Source organism: Marmota flaviventris, chromosome 3 (genome assembly GCF_047511675.1).
Source record: "Marmota flaviventris isolate mMarFla1 chromosome 3, mMarFla1.hap1, whole genome shotgun sequence".
In the NCBI taxonomy this organism is placed as follows: Eukaryota; Metazoa; Chordata; class Mammalia; order Rodentia; family Sciuridae; genus Marmota; species Marmota flaviventris.
This window is the reverse complement of record NC_092500.1, coordinates 118,474,230-118,492,557: the sequence shown is the minus strand read 5'-3', so window position 1 is coordinate 118,492,557 and position 18,328 is coordinate 118,474,230. Positions and strand designations below refer to the sequence as shown.

General features: G+C 47.6%; 1 protein-coding gene across 1 annotated transcript in view; it reads right to left on the bottom strand.

Annotated features, from left to right (window-relative positions):
* The window catches only part of B4galnt3 (beta-1,4-N-acetyl-galactosaminyltransferase 3), a 103,721-nt gene that overhangs the window by 17,969 nt on the left and 67,424 nt on the right, over positions 1–18,328 (bottom strand). The window contains exons 2-9 of the mRNA XM_027951209.3: positions 13,185–13,288; positions 11,813–11,890; positions 4,716–4,811; positions 4,150–4,240; positions 3,248–3,348; positions 2,707–2,774; positions 1,418–1,496; positions 1,226–1,292 (exon numbers count right to left, since the gene is read on the bottom strand). Coding sequence (XP_027807010.1) covers positions 1,226–1,292; positions 1,418–1,496; positions 2,707–2,774; positions 3,248–3,348; positions 4,150–4,240; positions 4,716–4,811; positions 11,813–11,890; positions 13,185–13,288 — 684 coding nt within the window. The remainder of the gene's footprint in view (positions 1–1,225; positions 1,293–1,417; positions 1,497–2,706; positions 2,775–3,247; positions 3,349–4,149; positions 4,241–4,715; positions 4,812–11,812; positions 11,891–13,184; positions 13,289–18,328) is intronic.

Here is an 18,328-nt window from a genome sequence, read left to right as displayed (position 1 = left end):
GTCCTCCACCAACCATGCCACCTTCTCCCATGAGCCCAGACTGTCCTGTTCTGTCTCCACCCAACACACTGACTTCCCACCATCACAACAGTTTCCCTGGGCATGCCTTTCCCATCCTCCCATGGGGTTTTAGTCCTGCCTACTCTTCTTGCAACCTGCCATGGAAGTCCACGGATTTGGCAGGGGGAGGGGGTTGCTGAGGAGGAAGCCCAGGACCTTGCGCATGCTAGGTAAGCACCAGAGAGCTACACTCCCCAGTCCCACCATATTTATTTTTAGTGGGGTCTCCAGATACAAATCTTGATAAGGAAATGAAAAGCAGTAAAAAAAGTACAACTAAAGAGCTCATTTCCTACAAAGTTAAAGCAGATTACTGTTCCTTCTTCTCTTGCTTTGGCTTTGCAAGAACCAGAGTTGCACATCTCATCTGAGTGAGATGTGGCGGCGTACACCTGTAATCCCAGTGACTCAGGAGGCTGAGGCAGGAGGATCCCCAAGTTCCAGGCCAGCCTGGGAAACTTAGTGAGACCCTGTCTCAAAATAAAAAGTAAAAAGAGCTGGGGATGTGGCTCAGTGGTATAGTGCCCCTGGGTTCCATCCCCAGTACCCCAAGAAAAAGGAAAGTCCCTTATAAGATACATGATTTGAACATATTTTCTTCCATTGTGTGGATTCTCTCTCTTTTTTCAGTGCTGGAGATTAAACCCAGGGCCTCATGCACTGAGCTATACACCTAACCCCTCTTTTTACTTAATTTTTTTTTTCTTTTTTGGTACTGGGGATTGAATCTAGGGGCCGTCTGCCACTGAGTTACATTCCCAATCCTTTTTATTTTTTTTTATTTTGAGTCAGGGTCTCACTAAGTTGCGTAAGACCTTGCCAAGTTGCTGAGCTGGCCTCAGACTTGTAATCCTACTGCCTTAGCCTCCTGAGTCACTGGGATCACAGGCCTGTGACACCATGCCTGGCAATGGCACTGCTCTAAAGAGAGTGCTCAGAGAGCTTCCAGCAGGATTTTACAGGGGTTGTTGACTCTGGAAAATGAAAGACCCCTGACAGTAAGGTCCCTTAGGTTCTGCTCATTGTTTTGGACCTTCATACCATGTCCCAAGCACTTTAGCCCTGACCCCTCCCTCCTCACCCTGGACCACATTCCCCAGGTGTGCTGAGCCCCATGTGCAGGCACCCCAGCCCCCATTTCCAGGCTAGGGTAGAGCTTACTCACTTGTGAAGAGGGACAGGGAAGGGGAGTCAATTATGGTGAACTTGGCTCCAGGGTCATTCCTTCGCCACTGGGAAAGGAGAGAGGAGGTTGTGATGGATTGGAGGTAGCTGGACTCTGGACAGGGTTCAAGGGACAAGAGCAGGGAAGTACCAGGAACTGAGCCGGGGTTGGCAGGGAGAGCAGGGCACTCACCGCGACCTCCACATGGTCGGTGCCCTCATCGTTCTGCTTGTGCAGCACCTCAAAGTAGTACCTGTGGGAGGCTGAGAGGCTGGCAGAAGAGAGAGCAGGGAAATGGGGAGACAGCGCCTCAGTCCCCAGGTCACCACCCTCACCCCTCTCCCCTGCTCTGAGAATCCCAGCAGCCTGCCTTTTTTTAATCCCTGGGGTTAGAGGCCCCACCCTAGCACTTACTAACTGTGTGATCTCTTCTCTTCTGTCAGTGGGTAATAACAGTCCTCACTTCACAGGATAACTGGGGGTATCCAGCAAAGTAACACTCTGTTCACTGTTAGGAGCAGCCTTGTGCCTGATAATTTAAGTGCTTGACATATACTGACACTGAGTCACAAACTTTGGGTAATTTCCCCAGAGTCTCGGAGGTAGTAAGCCGGAGTAGGGGATTCGAACCCAGGCAGCCCTGCTTCAGAGTTCGCGTCCTTTGCTGATGGGCTGAATTCTACAGGAAGCACTCACTATAACAGCTGGCACATATTAGGTGCTCTTTGCAAGCCAGGTGGTCTTCTTTTTCCTTCTATTTTTTTTTTTTTCTTTTTCTTTTTTGGTGCTGAGGGTGGAACCACGGATCTTGCAGGTACTCTACCACTGTGTCCAGCCCCAGATTATCTTCAAGCCAGTGCTTGTAGAGGCCACCAGGTGGTGCTCTGAAGTCGGGTAAACCCTCCTTTTCAGCAGCACCTTAGATTCCAGCTATCATTGCTTTCCCTCCAGGCTACCCAGGGATCTTCACTGCCAGGTGATCTGCAGTTCCCCGTAGAAATTCCCGGTTGCCCAGGCAGAGCAACCACTCAAGGATGTCACAAGTCTGGGTGTTTCCAGGGACAAAGAAAATGGGAAGAAGGAGGGCCAGGAGAACGGAGACCTTTTCCAGGCCTGAGTATTACTGAACAGCTGTGTGACCTTCAAGAAGTCACACGCCTTCTTTGGCCTCAGTTTCCTCATCTGTAAAATGAGGAAGGACAAATCGAATGGTTTCAAAGACTTCAGAAAGTGTGGGTACCAGGGCACCCTGAGCCTGTGGAATAGGAAAGCTGGGATGGTGGAAAGGCGGACTATCTCATAATGGCCTTAGCCATTATGTACCTCATGATGTCTGTCGTGGGCTGGGGAGGGCTCACTCAATGGTAGAACACTTTCCTAATCTGTGTGAGGTACTGGGTTCATTCCTCAACACCACATTAAAAGACAAATAAGATAAAGTTTAAAACAAAGCAATATTTATTGTGACCCTCTCTACTCACCTTACTGGCTTGGAAATTTGACTTCGAAATTTCCCAAACTCTCCAGGGGCCGTCCATTCCTTTCCAGTCTAGAGGTGTGGGGAGAGAGAGAAGAGAAGGAAAAATAGAGAACATGAAGAAGGATGGGAGGTGGTGAGTGGAGACAGGAAGAGGCAGAAAGGAGAAAAGCGAGAGGGAAAGAGTAGAAGATGAAAGCAACAGAAAACAGAAGAGAATTCAGGAGGGGGCTGGTCGGCTCAGGGAAGACACATCCCACCATTGCTAGAAGAGGCCTCAAGCTGTCAGCCAGCTCAGAGTCTAAGTCCTCTCTCAGCACAGAGCTAAGGAGCCTACAACCCAAAAGACGTCTGTGCCTGGTCCCAGTGCAGAGATGGGCCTTCTCTGGGCCCCAGACTCTGACTCCTCACTCTACCCCTTTGTGGCATGGGGTAGGGTGAGAGCTCATGCTCCTTTTCACCCCTTCTTCACACCAGAGTTGCTCACAGTAATGACTTTGCTCCTGGGACCACTGGGAAAGCTCCTGGGGCCACGCTATCCCTACCTTGCCCACACTGGCCAGCAGCTGAAGGCCTGAGACCTGGTCATCACGGCTCAGCCAGAATTCAGCGTTGTCATCTGCAGCAATGGCAAACTGGATTTTCCCTGGGCAGTGGGGAGAGAATGTCCAGGTAAAAGCAAAGAAGGCATTGCATAAAGTTGAAGGTCTTTTGTTTGGACTTAAGTTCCTCTCAGGGGACTTGGTGTGGAGGCTCCCCTCTTTCTACAGTGAGGGTCTCTACATTTTCTTCTTCTTTCTTTTTTTTTTGGCACTGGAGATTGAACCCAGGGGCCCTTTACCACTGAGTTACATCCCCAGTTCTTTGTAATTTTTTCTTTTTATAAATTTATTTATTTACTTTAATTAGGTATTTTTGATAGCAGAATGCATTTGGATTCACTGTACATAATCTCAGCACAACTTTTCATTTCTCTGATTGTACGTGATGTAGCATTGCACCATACATGCAGTCATACATGTACCTAGGGTAATAGTGTCCATCGCACTCCACCACCCAGTCCTTTTTATTTATTTTAAAGTTTTGATACAGGATCTCACTAAGTTGCTGAGGCTGGCCTTGAACTTGCAATCCTCCTGCCTTAGCCTCCCAAGTTGCTGGGATCACAGGTGTGGGCCACCATGCCTGGCTGGGGGATGTTTCTATATCCTGGGGGCAGTGTGAAGATGGAGAATCCAGCTAGCTCCAGAATACAGACAGGGAGAGAAGTTGTAGCCTTGAGGGGGATCTGGATGGGTCCTCACCATGACTCAATTTCCCCTCTCTCTCTGGTAAGAGGGTCCAGTCAGTCAATGGCAGGTTTATTTCCCAACTAAAGGCTTATGTTCTCTGAGTCCCCAGCAGAATTCTGGAACAGAAAGGAGGATGGGGCTTTGAGGTGCCTCACCATCAGTGAAAGGATGCAAGTAGCCAAAGATGCGGAGGCCATAGTTGGTCCATTTGGGAGATACAGCCAGCTTCCTCAGGGTTGTGCGGATCTGTGGAAGGAAAAAGGAAGGACACTAACTCAGAAGTGGGAAGAGGAAATTGAGCAAATTGGTCTACTCAGGGTTAAGGGAAAACCAGGAGGGGAGTGAGACAGACGGGACCAAGAGTGTGGCTTGGCCAGCAGAGCGCAGATTTCAGCTCCCACTTGCCTCCTCATTCAAGTGACTTCATGCAGTGCACACCCCGCACAACTGTCTGTGGTGGCTTTGAGTAAACTGTAGTTTGAGCCACTATGATAACTGAAACTGAAATGATGCCTAAGGTGGTAGAGGAATTGAAAGAATCCCTGGGAAGGAACAACAGAGGTATTCCTGGCAGAGGAAAGGAAGACCCACGAGATAAAGGGAAGAATGTGGACCAGAAAAGAAGCAAGGGAAGAGGAAGAAAGCAGGAGATGGGAGACAGGATGGGGGCAGAGGACCTGGGGTGGAGGGAGGCAGGCAAGGTTGCCGGGCAGGCACTCACGTGTGGGTACAGTGGGAAATGGAGGTTCCTCCTGAGCTGCTGGATGGAAGTGCCACACCAATCTTCAAACACATGCAGGTTCGCGCGGCCACGGAACTAGACGGAGAAGAGGATGGTGGGTGAGTGTGAGCACCTGACCCATGTCCCGGGGCTCCACAGCTCCAGGGAGAGGCCAAGCCAGGGCTCCTGTGAGGTGTGGCTCGTGGTCATGCCTCCGTTCCTATTTGGCTCCCCCAGCTCCTCTCAGGAACCGCTATAATTTGGGTCAGTGACACCCCCCAAAGGCCTCTGTGGTGAAGACTTGGTCCTCACTGATGGTGCAAATAGAAAGTGGTGGACCTTTAGGAGGTGAGGCCTAGTGAGTGGAAGTTAGGTCACTGGGCATGTCCCCTCGATGGGAACATTGGGACCTTGGACCCTTTCTCTTGCTTTTTGCTTCCTGGCTGCCACAAGGAGGCACAATTTTCCTCTGTCACATGCTCCCGTTATGATATACTGCCTCACCACAAACCCCAAAGCAAGGGGCCAAGTGACATGGACTGAAACCTCTGAAATCATAAGCCAAAATAAACCTTTTTTCCTTGTAAGTTGATTATCTCAGGTGTTTCTGTTACAGGGATGGAAAGCTGACTAACACAACCTCCACAGCCTGGCCTAAGGATGGGTCTGTCTTTCCAGCCATGCATGTGCAAATATACACAAATACACACACACACACACACACACACACACACACCCTGCTCATTTCCTGCAAGAAGGGGGCTGGTTTGCATTCCCCAGGCAAGGGAGGGTGGTAATAGCCATGACGGAATAGCAGAGATGATAGGGAGCTAGAAGGAGGAGCTAAGCTGGGTTTCAGCTCAGATCTTGCTCCCCTCCACTGCCCCCCCACATCTCCTAATGAGGAAAGCCTCACAGCTGTCTGCTGGTGAAACCTTATCTACACAGTGGTCTTCACACTTCTGGCTGGGGTTGGGGGAGCAGCTGGTAAAGAGCTACGGGAGGTATCTGGGGGCCCTATGGGCTGCTCCCACTCGGGGCCTCCTGCGGCTCTCCCAGGCTCTCAGAAGCCTCATGCAGCGCTGACAGGTAGAAGCAGTCTGTCCCCTTCAGGCCATGGCAGTGATCAGGGACGGGACTGGCCTGAAGGCCTGGAGTAGAGGCCCCCTTCAGAAGAAAGGGCTAAGGCAGAAACCAGTACCCAGGGTGGGTGGAAGGGCCGAAAGTTCAAGAGAAAAGGGGACGCAGGGATGCTGTCCCAGAAGATCCAGAGTTTCAGGTTTCCCTCGCTGGGCTCTTTCCTCCTCCCTGTCCCCAGAGCTTCATCTCCAGGTGCCGGGGCCTCAATTAATCACACTATACAAACAAGCCCAGTCTGTCCCTCCCCTCCGTGGCCCATCAGATACCAAAATCTGAGCTGCCCTTAGGAAACCTGGGCAGAGGTGGGAGGGACACCCAAACGGGATGCCCAGATAGAAGGGAGTGGCAGGAGGTCTTCAGTGAGAGCGGAGGAGGGGAGGGAGGGAGGGAGGGCAGAAGGGCAGCAGCTCCTCAGCAGCCAAAGGTCTGGGTGTGGCTGGTGGGATGGCCACGGCCTTGGGGGTAACATGGCCCAATAACTGGATCCAGAAAAGACACCGGGCAGCCTGTCCCTCCCTGACCCTTCAGCAACTTGGCCCTTCCTGGGCCCGCTGGCCTGGTCAATGCTAGGAATGTGGGACCTTGGGAAGCAGCCATTAGTCACAGGAATATGAGTTGGGGGCTGGGGTGGGTGGGAGAGGGAATGTGGGCTGGGTAGGTGGGAGGCGGGTTAAAGCCTTCAAGGAAGCAAAGAAAGGGGACATTGTATTAGTTCTGGGGAAATTCCTCAAGTCCAGTTTATAAGACTCAGTTGTCTCCTCCCAACGGCCTGCTCTCTGCCTCCTCCCGGGGAGATTTCAGGGCAGATCCAGAAACTGAGAGGGAGGGCAATGGGAGAGGGCAGGCCACCAGAGAAGTTCTGTGTGCAGCCTGCAAGTCAGAGGCTGCAGGAGGCTGAGGCGGGGGAAGGAGAGAGGCTGGCCACCTGCCCCTGCCCCTCAGGGCCTTTCTTGCTTTAGGAATGGGAACCTGGGGCTCTTTGGGGCAGCCAGACCAGGAGAGGTGGGACTGCTGGAAAAGGGCTGGCCATTTCCTGGGGAGTCTAGACCCTTACCAGCATCAGGCTAGCCTTCGAACTGGGCCTGCCCTATCCTTGGCTATAGATAGGGTTATCTCAGGGAAGCGTCGGTACCCTCCTCCTTCCCAGGCCTGGACTGGGAACCCTACCTGGATTTGTGTCCCTCCAAGTGTGGGGGATTTTATATCTAGCAGGAATATGGGACTCCAGCACACCAGTCCTGCCTTCTGCTCACACTCTCCTGTTCAGTAGGGGCTAAGGGAAGGGCAGGGGTTCCTCCAAGTGCCAGAGCAAATCTATGGCCAATTATGGTTCTAGAACTTCCAGTGAGAAATAGTGGAGAAGATACTCTTGGAATGGTCTCATTTTAGAGGTGAAGTTATTGAGGCTCAGAGAGGCAAAGTGACTCCCCAAGGACACACAACAATTAACTCTGTGGAAATGGGGAGGGTTTAAGCGGGTATGCATCAAAAGGGTGAAGCCAGCTTGTTGGGTCCTCACACTGGAACATTCACCATCTTGATCCGGCCTCTGCTGGACCCTGGCCAGGCTTGCCAGGCCTGTAGCAGACCTATGTGGATCTCAGCTTCTTCCCTTCCAATGAATCCTCTCACCGTCTCCAGAATTATCATTCTAAAACACAAATCTGATCAGGCTGCCCTGCTGCTTAAACCTCCAGACAGCTTTGGAACAAAACCTCTTTTTCCTTGGCTCAGCACAGTGATGCACACACCTGTAATCCCAGCAACTCAGGAAGCTGAGGCAGGAAGATCACAAGTTCGAGGCCAGCCTCAGCAACTTAGGTGCCCTAAGCAACTTAGTCTTAAAATTAAAAAATAAAAAAGGCTGGGGATTTGGCTCAGTGGTTAAGCATCTCTGGGTTCAATCTCCAGTATAATAAACAAAACAAAACAAAAACCTCTCCCTGGCCTTTCGGATTGACCTACTTTGCCAGTCTCACTTCACATTCCTCCTGATCATACCTACGCTCTACCCACACCAAACTACCTGTCTTTGCCTAAAGTGTCCTGCTCTTGACTTCTGCTTTTATAAATACCATTTCCTGATTGAAAGCTCCTATCAGGTTTCCCATGTGTCAAACTCTTATTCATTCTTCTGAGCTCTTCTCAAGTATTTCTCCGAAGTATTCTCTTCCTTCCCCAGAAAGAGTCAATAGCCCTCCCCGGTGCCCCCAGCACATCTTAATCACTGAATGAACAAAAGCTTGCAGAAGCTGAGCCCAGAACAACATGTCCCTGCATTTATTCTATAAGCACCAAGTGCCTTCCACCAGTCAAAGATGAAAGAGTTGGGGATGTTGCTCCACGATAGAGCACTTGACAAGAATGTGTGAGGCCCTGGGTTCAATCTACCCCAGCACCACTAAAAATTTTTTAAAATGTACAGAATATAAGACAAACTACAATGATGGTGATTTAGAGATCTGAAAACAGCAAAGCCTGATCCATACAAAAACTTACACATAAATACTCACAGCAGCATTTTTCAAAATAGCAAAAGCAAAAAACAAAAACCCCAACAACCCAAATGTCTACCAACAGTCAGATAAAATGTAATACCTTGGCACCATCTTCCTAGAAATTTTTGAGCCCTGAGGGCCATGTGAAGAAGTGTTTGGCTGAAGTGCAGAAGTAGAAAGAGGTCCAAGCAAACTGTAGCTCGTGGGCCCATGGAATCCAAAGAAGCAGAACTAAGGAATGCCAGAGGCCAGGGAGCTGGGACAAGCTGATGGATGGCATGCTGAGGACCAGAACTCTCTCAGGGGAGAGAACTCCCACCACCATTGCATCTCCAAGACCACCTCTGGGAGGCCCATTGCTCATACAAAACATCCCCAGACCTGTGGCTTTCTGTTTTCAGTCATGGGCAAGCGTAACACATCTACAATAAAACACCCCTTTTGTTGTCTTAGTTGGAGAATTTTTTACAAAGTTGGCTTATCTGTGCAATGGCATTTAATGAAGCCATAAGAGTGACACACCGACACCTGCTGAGCAAATCTATGGATGATTTCCATGGATGAACCTGGAAAACATACTAGATAATGAAGCAGACACAGGACTACATATCGTATGATTCCATTTCCATGAAGTATCTAGAACAGGCAAATCCAGAGAGAGCGAAAGTAGATGACTGTTTTCTAAGGATGGGAGATGAGGGTGGGGAAAGGGGATGTAGCTAGGGAGTACAGGGTTTCTGTTAGAAGTAATTAACAATAAAATTGACTATGAGGGATGCACAGCTCTCTGAATATACTAAAAACTACTGAACTGTATACTTTCATTTTACTTATTTACTTTGTGGTACTGGGAATTTAACTCAGGGCCTCTTGCATTCTAGGCAAGCACTGAGCTGCATCCCCAGCCCTTTTTATTTTATTTTGAGACAAGGTTTCCCTAAATTGCACAGGCTGACCTTGTACTTGGGATTCTCTTCCTCCTGCCTCAGCCTTCCTTGCAGCTGGGATTACAGGTATGCACATCTCACCCAAGTACTAATAAGGATTTTTCTAAGCTTCTTTTACTATGTAAAAAAAACATGCAATGGAAACCAGTCATCCACCCCCAAATGGTCATACACGTGTACTAAAATATCAAGTTTCTTTTTTTCCTTTCAATATATTAGTGATGGAACCCAGAGGTGCTCTACCACTGAGCCACACTCTCAACCCTTTTTATTTTATTTGGTACCAGGGATTGAGCTCAGGGGCATTTGACCACTGAGCCACATCCCCACCTCTATTTTATATTTTATTTAGAGACAGGGTCTCAGCCTTGCCATTGCTGAGGCTGGCTTTGAACTTGTGATCCTCCTGCCTCAGCCTCTTGAGTCATGGGGATTACAGGTGTACTCCACTGTGCCTGGCCTTATTTTTATTTTTATTTTGAGACAAGGTCTCGCTACATTGCTAAAGCTAGTTTCAAACTTGTGATCCTCCTGCCTCAACCTCCCAAATTGCTGGGATTACAGGTGTGTACCACCATGCCCAGATTCAAACATTTCTTTAAAAAAAATCCTGTTGGGTGATGCCACCTGTAATTGCAGTGACTCAGGAGTCTAAGGCAGGAGGATTGTATGTTTGAGGCCAGCTTTAGCAACTTAGTGAGACCCTGTCTCAAAATTTTAAAAAGTTAATTCTATTTTAATTATTATTTACTTTTTGTTCACTGTTTTTGTTTTATTACATATTCACACACGTATATATTTATATCTTTTGCAAAAAAAATTGGGGGAAATTAATTATTAGTAAATGCAGAATAGTGTGTTGGTATAACCTTTTAAAATAGTTGGTTCATTAAGAAAAATGATCCAAGTTGCCCTCAAGAGAGGACTATACACCAGACCAAATGATTTGTAAGAGAATTTCTTTTCAAAACGCTATCTCCAGATGGGGCAGGGCACAGTTACCTGGTGATGTCACCTAGTACAAGTGTGCCAGTATTGTAATCCATCCTCTCTCAGGGTTTTCAAAAGAGGCGGCTTCACAGGGTGGCTAACCTAACAACGCATTTGGTACCGTACTGCCTCCTTCACTCCTGCCCAGAGCAAGTGGGTAGACTGGAAATAAAACCACCCAGGCTAAAGAGATCAGCTGCGATAGGTGTGGCTGAAGACAATGAGTTGGCCAACACCACCCCATCAAGAAAAGAAACCTAGGTCCACTGGCCTCGAGACAAAAAGACACTGGATTCTAACCAAACTAAAATAAAACCCAATTTAAAATTTTCATCCCCAAAGCACCATGAGCTAAGTCTTAGCACAAGCATTTACCGGACGTAATTTGGGTATGCTCAGTAATTTCCTTGAGCCTCCATCTCTTACTCAAAAGAAAAGAGTACTAAAGCCTATAAATAAAGTGTACGAGGATGGTTGTGCTTTTTTGTTTATGCAGCGTTAGTGAACACACCATTCCCGGTTGGTTATGATTTTTATTCACACATTTAACTGTTTTCTAAGACATTTTGTAAAGCAGAGTTCCTAATGCATATTCCTTATAACCCTAGCATCATAGAATATTAATAGACAGTTCATGGAACAAGCAATTTGGGGGCACATAAGTTGGACCATGCTGAGCTCAACCAAACCGAACAGATGACTGCAGAACTTCTCAGGATATTTCATATGCTAATGTCCATTTGCAAGAAGAGGATGTAGTACACAGTTTTGTTTTGTTTTGTTTAACTCATTTAACAATAAACTCCTTTCTTCCTGGAATATCTTATGGAACTTAAGTTTGAGAAACTTGTTAAATCTTTAAGATTAGGGATTGGCCTGGGCATGAAAGTCATGTAATTTTCCTGAGCTTTGTTTTTCCCACCTATAAAACAAGGATTATGATTCCTATAGTTTGGATCTGCAATGTCTCCCAAAGGCCCATATGCTTGGTCCACAGCCTGCGGCCCTACTGGGAGGTGGAGGACCCTTTCAGAGGCAGGACCACGTGGTAGGAAGTTAGATGGTTAGGGGTTATGGGGACCTTGGCCCCTTCCTCCTGCTCTTTGCTTCCGGCTGCCATGAGGTGAACAGGCCTCCTCTGCCACAAGTTCCCACCATGAGGTACTGCCTCATTCCAAGCAGAAGCAAGGGACCAAGTGACATGGACTGAAACCTCTGAAAGTGTAAGCCAAAGTAAACCTTTCCTCCCTGTGAGTTGTTTATGTCAGCAATGGAAAGCTGACTGACACAAAGGTACTACCTTACAAGGTCCAAAAGCTGGCATCAGATGATATGCAGAGCCTGGCACACAGTAGGCATGAGCAAATGTTAGGGCTCCTTCTCTAAGGGAAGAAAATCAAATGAACTGGGAACCCCAGGGGCAAACAGTCATACTCCCTAGGAGAAAGTTTTCCATGATCTCTGGAATTATCTGTTAATGTAAAAAAAAAAAAAATTAATCCTGTCAAAGAAAGTCCCTTACCTCTGAGAGCCAGGGTACAGGTTTGTTCCACCTCAAGTAGCTGTTGTTACTGTTCCCACTTTGGTCAATTTCTTGGTCCTAGTGGAAGAACAAAGAATGAACTTTGTGAGAATATTAGGGTGAGAACCTGGGAATAAACAGGATTCAGGGACCCTTGAAAGTGCCTGTGGGGAAGCAGTCCCTGCCCCCAGGAAGCTTCTGACCTAAGGGACACTCCCATTCACTTACACATATTCCTCAGGAGAAAATGTCCTTAACAGTGTCATCTGCATATGCTCCTGAGCTTTGAGATTTTCTCAATTTGTCCCAAATGGAGAAAAGTGGGGTTTTTTTCCTAATTAAATCAGGGCCTCCTGAGGGCAGGGGCTTTGACTCCTTCTTCCTCTACCTCCCCCAGGGCTGTGCCCAGATTTGTAAGTACTTGTCTCAATAAGTGGGAGCCCCTCAGGTACAAATCCTCCCTGCCATGCAGGTCCACAGATTCACTTTGGTTCTGGTCCAGTCTTAGGCATCCATGTCTTGTTGCATACTCGATTAGGGCCTCCAGACTGAGCTGGACCCCAACTTCCCTAACCTATCATTGGCTCAAGAAACACTGCAGGAATTTCCTAAATCAAGCAAAATGCCGCCCCATTACAAACCGCACACCCAGCTATGTGCAGGGAGGGATGTCTATCTAGCTTGTCCTCTGGTAGCAAGCATCTGGTTATTTTCACTAAGGTACAGTTCAGTCTCCATAACAGGAAAAGGCAGGACATGCTATTTGATTTGCCTTTTCTTTCTTTCTTTTTTTCAAGTACTGGGGATGGAACCCAGGAACTCTCTACCTCTGAGCTAACACCCTAGCTCTCTTACTTTATTCTGAGACAGGGTCTTGCTAAATGGCCAAACTTAGACTTAAACTTGCAATCCTCTTGGCTCAGCCTCCGGAGGGAGTCACTGGAATTATAGACATGTACCACCATGATGCCTGTTTGTTTTTTTGTTTTTTTGATTTTTTGTGGTGCTGGGGATTAAATGCAGGATCTCACAGTGCTAGGCAAGCACTTACCACTGAGCTGCACTCCTAGCACCAAGACGTGCAGGTTGACTTGGGAGGCTGCATGCATGGCGCAGGTTAGATTGCAGGTAGCTTAAATAATGCGGCAAAGACAGAAATAGGAAAGCCAGGCCTAGTGCTAGCACCAGGTTTTGAGGAGGGCAGGATGGGCTCAGCCAGGAAATCCCAGATGGCAGACTGGGATTCCACTACTTGTTTTTCCTGTGTCTCTCACAGGACAGAGCAGAGGTTTCCCTAAAGCCAGGGGAGGTGGAACAACTGAAGGCCCATGTTAACACACCAGCAGGGAAAGGTGCAGCCCCTGCCACATACCTTGAGGTTCAGCCTCTGGGGACGGTAGAATTGAAGATTGGGATCCACAGCTGGGATGTTCCTGCTGGCCAGAGCCTTGGCCAGTTCTCTCCAGCTGCCATACCCTAGGGAAAGGAACAAATAGAAAAGTAAGGTCAACGTAATTTGAGGACCTCATAAATCTATAAGCTTGGAGGGATGGAGATAATACAAGTAATTATCTTCCCTTCTGCTCCTCACCCCCCTTCATATGGTAGGCATGAAGTGGATGAGGCAAGAGATCATTAAAATTTTGGCCAAGTTGGGAGTGGTGGTGCATGCCTGTAATCCCAGGAATTACAGACATGCACCACCATGATGCCTGAGGAGGCTGAGACAGGAGGATCACAAGTTTGAGGCCAGCCTCAGCAACTCTGTGAGGCCCTAAGCAACTTAAAAAAATTAAAAGGCTGGGGATGTGGCTCAGTAGTTAAGCCCCTGGGTTCAATCCCCAGTACCCACTTCCAAAACAAACAAACAAACAAAAACCTTGGCCAAGGTCCACAGGGTGGAAAGAGGAAATGAGCTTGGCTAGAGTAGCTTAACAGTAAAGGGTCCCTGGGCTCAATCCCCAGTACCCTCCCTGAAAAAAGAATTTGCTGCCTTCCAGAAATCACAAGAGCCAGGCCAGGTGTGACCATCATTCTCCCACTGTTGACTCACTGCAGGCTGAGATTCTTCCCCAGGTGCCCCTGGAGATTGATTTCTTCCCAAATGCTACTATGGAGAAATGGACATTAAAAGAAGTGCTCTCAGGCTGGGGTTGTGCTCTCAGGCAGTAGAACTATTACAGAGGGCTTGCCTAGCATGTGTGAGGCACTAGGTTCGATTCTAAGCACCATATACAAAAAAAGTAAAATAAAGGTCCATCAACAACTAAAAAAAAAAAAAAAAAAAACAGAAGTGCTCTTTTTCCTCCAGCTTAATCCCCCTCTAGGGAAGCAGCAGGGGATTCTAGTGGGTAGGGGAGGCCTACCCCACCATTAATTGATGGGTTGTTGGATAAAACCAGAGCTGGGAGAAACCAAGAAGGATAGGCTTGGAACTTGGAGTTTGTCAAACAAAGTTATAAACTGCTGGAGATATAAGGTTAGAGGCCTGGTGAAGCCTGGATTGATTTGGAAGCTGTCTGTGACCAATGTCATCTGTATCCTGAAGGCTTTGGAACCATTTGGCTTATACACATCTGGGAAGGCAAAAAGCCAAAAGACGGTGAGAAGGAGGGAGGGAAGAGGAAACTACTGGGGTGCATGCATGCATTCCTCAACAAGCAGAGAGGCCGGGGCTGCACCGGGGTGAGGGTGGGAGAGAATCAGAGTCTGGTGATCAACTACTGTTACTCACCAGAGGCCAGAGCTCCCTTCCTGTCAGGAGAGCTCTCAGGCATAATTGTTGGGCCCAAGTAGCTGCTAGTCCTACCTGGGAATCATGGGCCATCAAGATCTAGATGGACTTTCAAGGTCACTTCCTCCTCATTCCAATGAAGAAAATGGACCCAGGCTGGTGAAATGACAGCTTAAAGCTAAGTTCACTTAGTAAATAGTGAAAATAAAACTAGACCCCTTGTGGTCAGGAAGATTTCCACTGGGCTGCTCTTTCTCTCCCAACAGCTTCATTAACATGCCCCACGAGGCCGGGGATGTAGCTCAGTGGTAAAGTGAATGCCTGCCACACAGGAGTTGGGCACTGCACAAAAGGAGACTGACAGTCACCCACCATCAGGAGCCAACAGCTGGCAGTAAGCTGAATGTCACAGGATCCCTATGTGAGCATTAGCAGAGTCACAGGTAGCCACCAGACACAGAATGAAGAGCACAAACTGCAAACGTGGGCCTCACAGAAAGTGGCATCGACGGTGTGCAAGAATCTTGTAGTAACTCTGGGAGTGGCTGAAGATAGAGAGTCACATTCTGGAATGCAGGGGTAGAGAGGGGATGCTTCTCTTACATGGTTTTTGTTTTGTGCTGCCCCTTGATGTTTATGAAGCTTTTCACAGGCACAATTTCATTTGAGCCTTCTAAGAACTTCATGAGATAGGCCAGGTCTGATTACTTCCATTTTACAGATGGGGTAAGAGAAGACCAAACCCAATCAATAAATGGGCAAAGGAACTGAACAGGTAGTTCAGTTCCAACCTAGGTGCCCTTCAACAGATGAATGGATAAAGAAAATGTGGTACATATACACAGTGGAATATTACTCAGCCATAAAGAAAAATGATATTATGGCATTTGCCAATAGACAGATGGAAGTGGAGAGTATTATGCTAAGTGAAATAGGCCAATCCCCCAAAATCAAAGGTCTAATGTTCTCTCTGATATAAGGATGCTAACACACAATAAGGGGTTGGGAGGGAAGTTCATTGGATTAGACAAAGGGGAATGAAGGGAAGGGAGGGGGAATGGGAACAGGAAAGACAGTAGGATGAATCAGACATAACTTTCCTATGTTCATATATGAACACACCAACCAGTGGAACTCCACATCATGAACAACCACAAGAATGGGATCCTAATTAGAATAAATTATACTCCCAGTATGTATGTGTCAAAATACAATCTACTCTCAAGTATATCTAAAAAGAACAACTTTAATTTTTTTTTTTTAAAGAGGAGCCCAGTGTTCAAAAATAGGGCTAGTTAACACCCAGGACTATATTAGACAGAACTCTATCCCACATGCCTTAACGGCAAATCTATGCCTTTGGGTTTCTGCAGACATTCAACCTCTGCTCCTGTCCTTCTGCCATCGAGGACTCTCTTGTTTTCATGGCTGGCTGGCCAGCAGTCTAAAATAGGCCAGAGGAGTTCAGTGCAGGGGTATGTTCTGGAGAAGCTGGGTGCTGGCGACAGTGAGGTGAAGTGGAAACATGGGAAATAAGGGAGAAAGAGGAAGAAAGAGGAAGAACGCTCTCGGACCTGTACCCTCCATCTTCAGAGGAGCTCAGGGGCAAGTGGTTTGATTACCTGCGATTCCAGCTCAAACATGTGATCTAAAGTTCAGAGCCCCCCCCCCCCTTACCAGCCCCCGAAGAACTGTTAGCTAGTGGCTGGGGGGGCGGGGCTTCAGGGGCTTGAATGACAAATGAGTCACAGTGTAGGGAGGAGGGGGACAGACCCTGCCTGGCTTCTGCATTTGGACTGGGTCATCTCTTTTGACCTTGCTCTTAATGACTAAATCCCACCTACTTTGGAGAGTGGTGAGGAAATGCCCACAGACACAGCATCGCCCTATCAGTGTAGCCATGGAGGCGTGTCTCAAATGCAGGTTCCTTCTCATAGAATTCTCAGCTCTGGTCCAATTCTTTGACTGTTGGAAGTCACACTAAGACAACTTATCCCAAGGTCAGTGAACTATCACTATGGGTTGTCAGCGCCCCGGCATCTGCTGGGAAGTGACAGTCATTCTCCTGTGTTGGGTGCTCTTTGCCCTCTTTTCCAGGAGGCCTCATCCTCAGGCCCTGTCCTGGACCTGCCCAGTTTTTAGCAAGACTCTTGCTAAATCAGTTCAGTAAGAATCCTGCAACCCTATGGGACCACTTTTGATATCTGATCAGCACCTCACTTCCCACTCTTGCCTTCAGCAACAATCCTGCTAGGCCAGTTCAGCAAGGGTCCCCTGAGGCCGCCTCTTAGTAATTGTCCACCCAATGACCCCTCACTCTGCTTTTTGGTTATAACCCGCCAGCTGCCTCTGCCGTATTCAGAATTGAGCTGAATTGAGCTTCCGTTCTACAAGGCCTCTTCTTAGTAATTGTCCACCCAATGACCCCTCACTCTGCTTTTTGGTTATAACCCCCCAGCTGCCTCTGCCGTATTCAGAATTGAGCTAAATTGAGCTTCCGTTCTACAAGGAAGTCCCTTTTGCCTATGACAACAGTGCTGAGTAAAATCTGTCATCACCACCTTTAACAAGAGTGCAGGGCTATTTCTCTTTAACTGAAGGTAATAGGTGGCTCTGTCTGTAGCAAGGGCAAATAACACTGAGGGGAAGAAAGGAGGAGAATTGCAGGGAGAAAATTCAGTGAAGTTAAACCTAGCCAGGCCCTGCCTGTGGGTCATAGGTGTGTCTGGGTGGTGTGAGACACCTGGAATCCTCAACAGCCTAGCCTTTAGCAATTTAAGGAGTACAAGTATCCCTTTGCAGACTTGGCCATTTAGCAGGAAGACAAGTAAGGCTTTGGAGTGAGAGATGCAATTATGCAACTACCACTTATAAACTGTGACTGCTTGTAAAAATGGTTGTACCTCTTTGGCCTTGATTTCTTATCTGGATGGTGGGGATAAAAACAAACCAAAAAATTCAAAACCCTGCCCTTCAGGACAGCTGTGACCAATGAACTATGTATGTCAGACCCAGCATGGGGTCTGGCACCCAGCAAGTACTCAATAAAATTCTTCTTCCTTACAACTATAATGGACCAATAAAAAAAAAAATACATAGAAAGAAGGAGCTGGAATGTAGCTCAGTTGGTAGAGTACTTGCCTAGCATGTGCTATGGCCCTGGGTTTAATCCCTAGTACTGGCAAAAACAAAAGAACAACAAAAAAAAAAAAAAAGAAAGAAAGAAAGAAAAGAAAAAAAGAAAGGGAGAAATTCCTCTTCCTAATAATTTGGATTTGGGGGTCGGGAGATGAAAGAGATGTAAGTTTTAATCCACCACCACTTCTTTATTTCCCCCAGTACTGGGGTTTGAACTCTGGGGCACTCTTTGGCTGAGCTACATCCCCATCCCTTTTTATTTTTTATTTTGAGACAGGGTCTTGCTAAGTAGCCCAGGCTGGCCTCAAATTTGTGATCCTCCTTCTTCAGTTTCCCAAATTACAGGCATGCACTATCGCGCCTGGCCCCTTTTGAATTTTGTGAAGAGCAAAGAGCAGTTTACACTCATTCTCTTCTCCCTATGCTTAATGACCAGAGAATAAGCAGACTGTGGGCCAGCAGTGGCTCTGTGGTCGCACAGCAGCAGACTACACTGCCTCTTCGTCCCACTGTGGCTGTCCTTCATACTTCCCTGCTGCCCATTAATATTCACTCAGTGCACGTTACACGTAAGGCACTGTGCAGAGTATCTGGACCCTTCCTCCTCCCATCTTGGCTTCTGCATTAATCCTGCCAGTAGATAT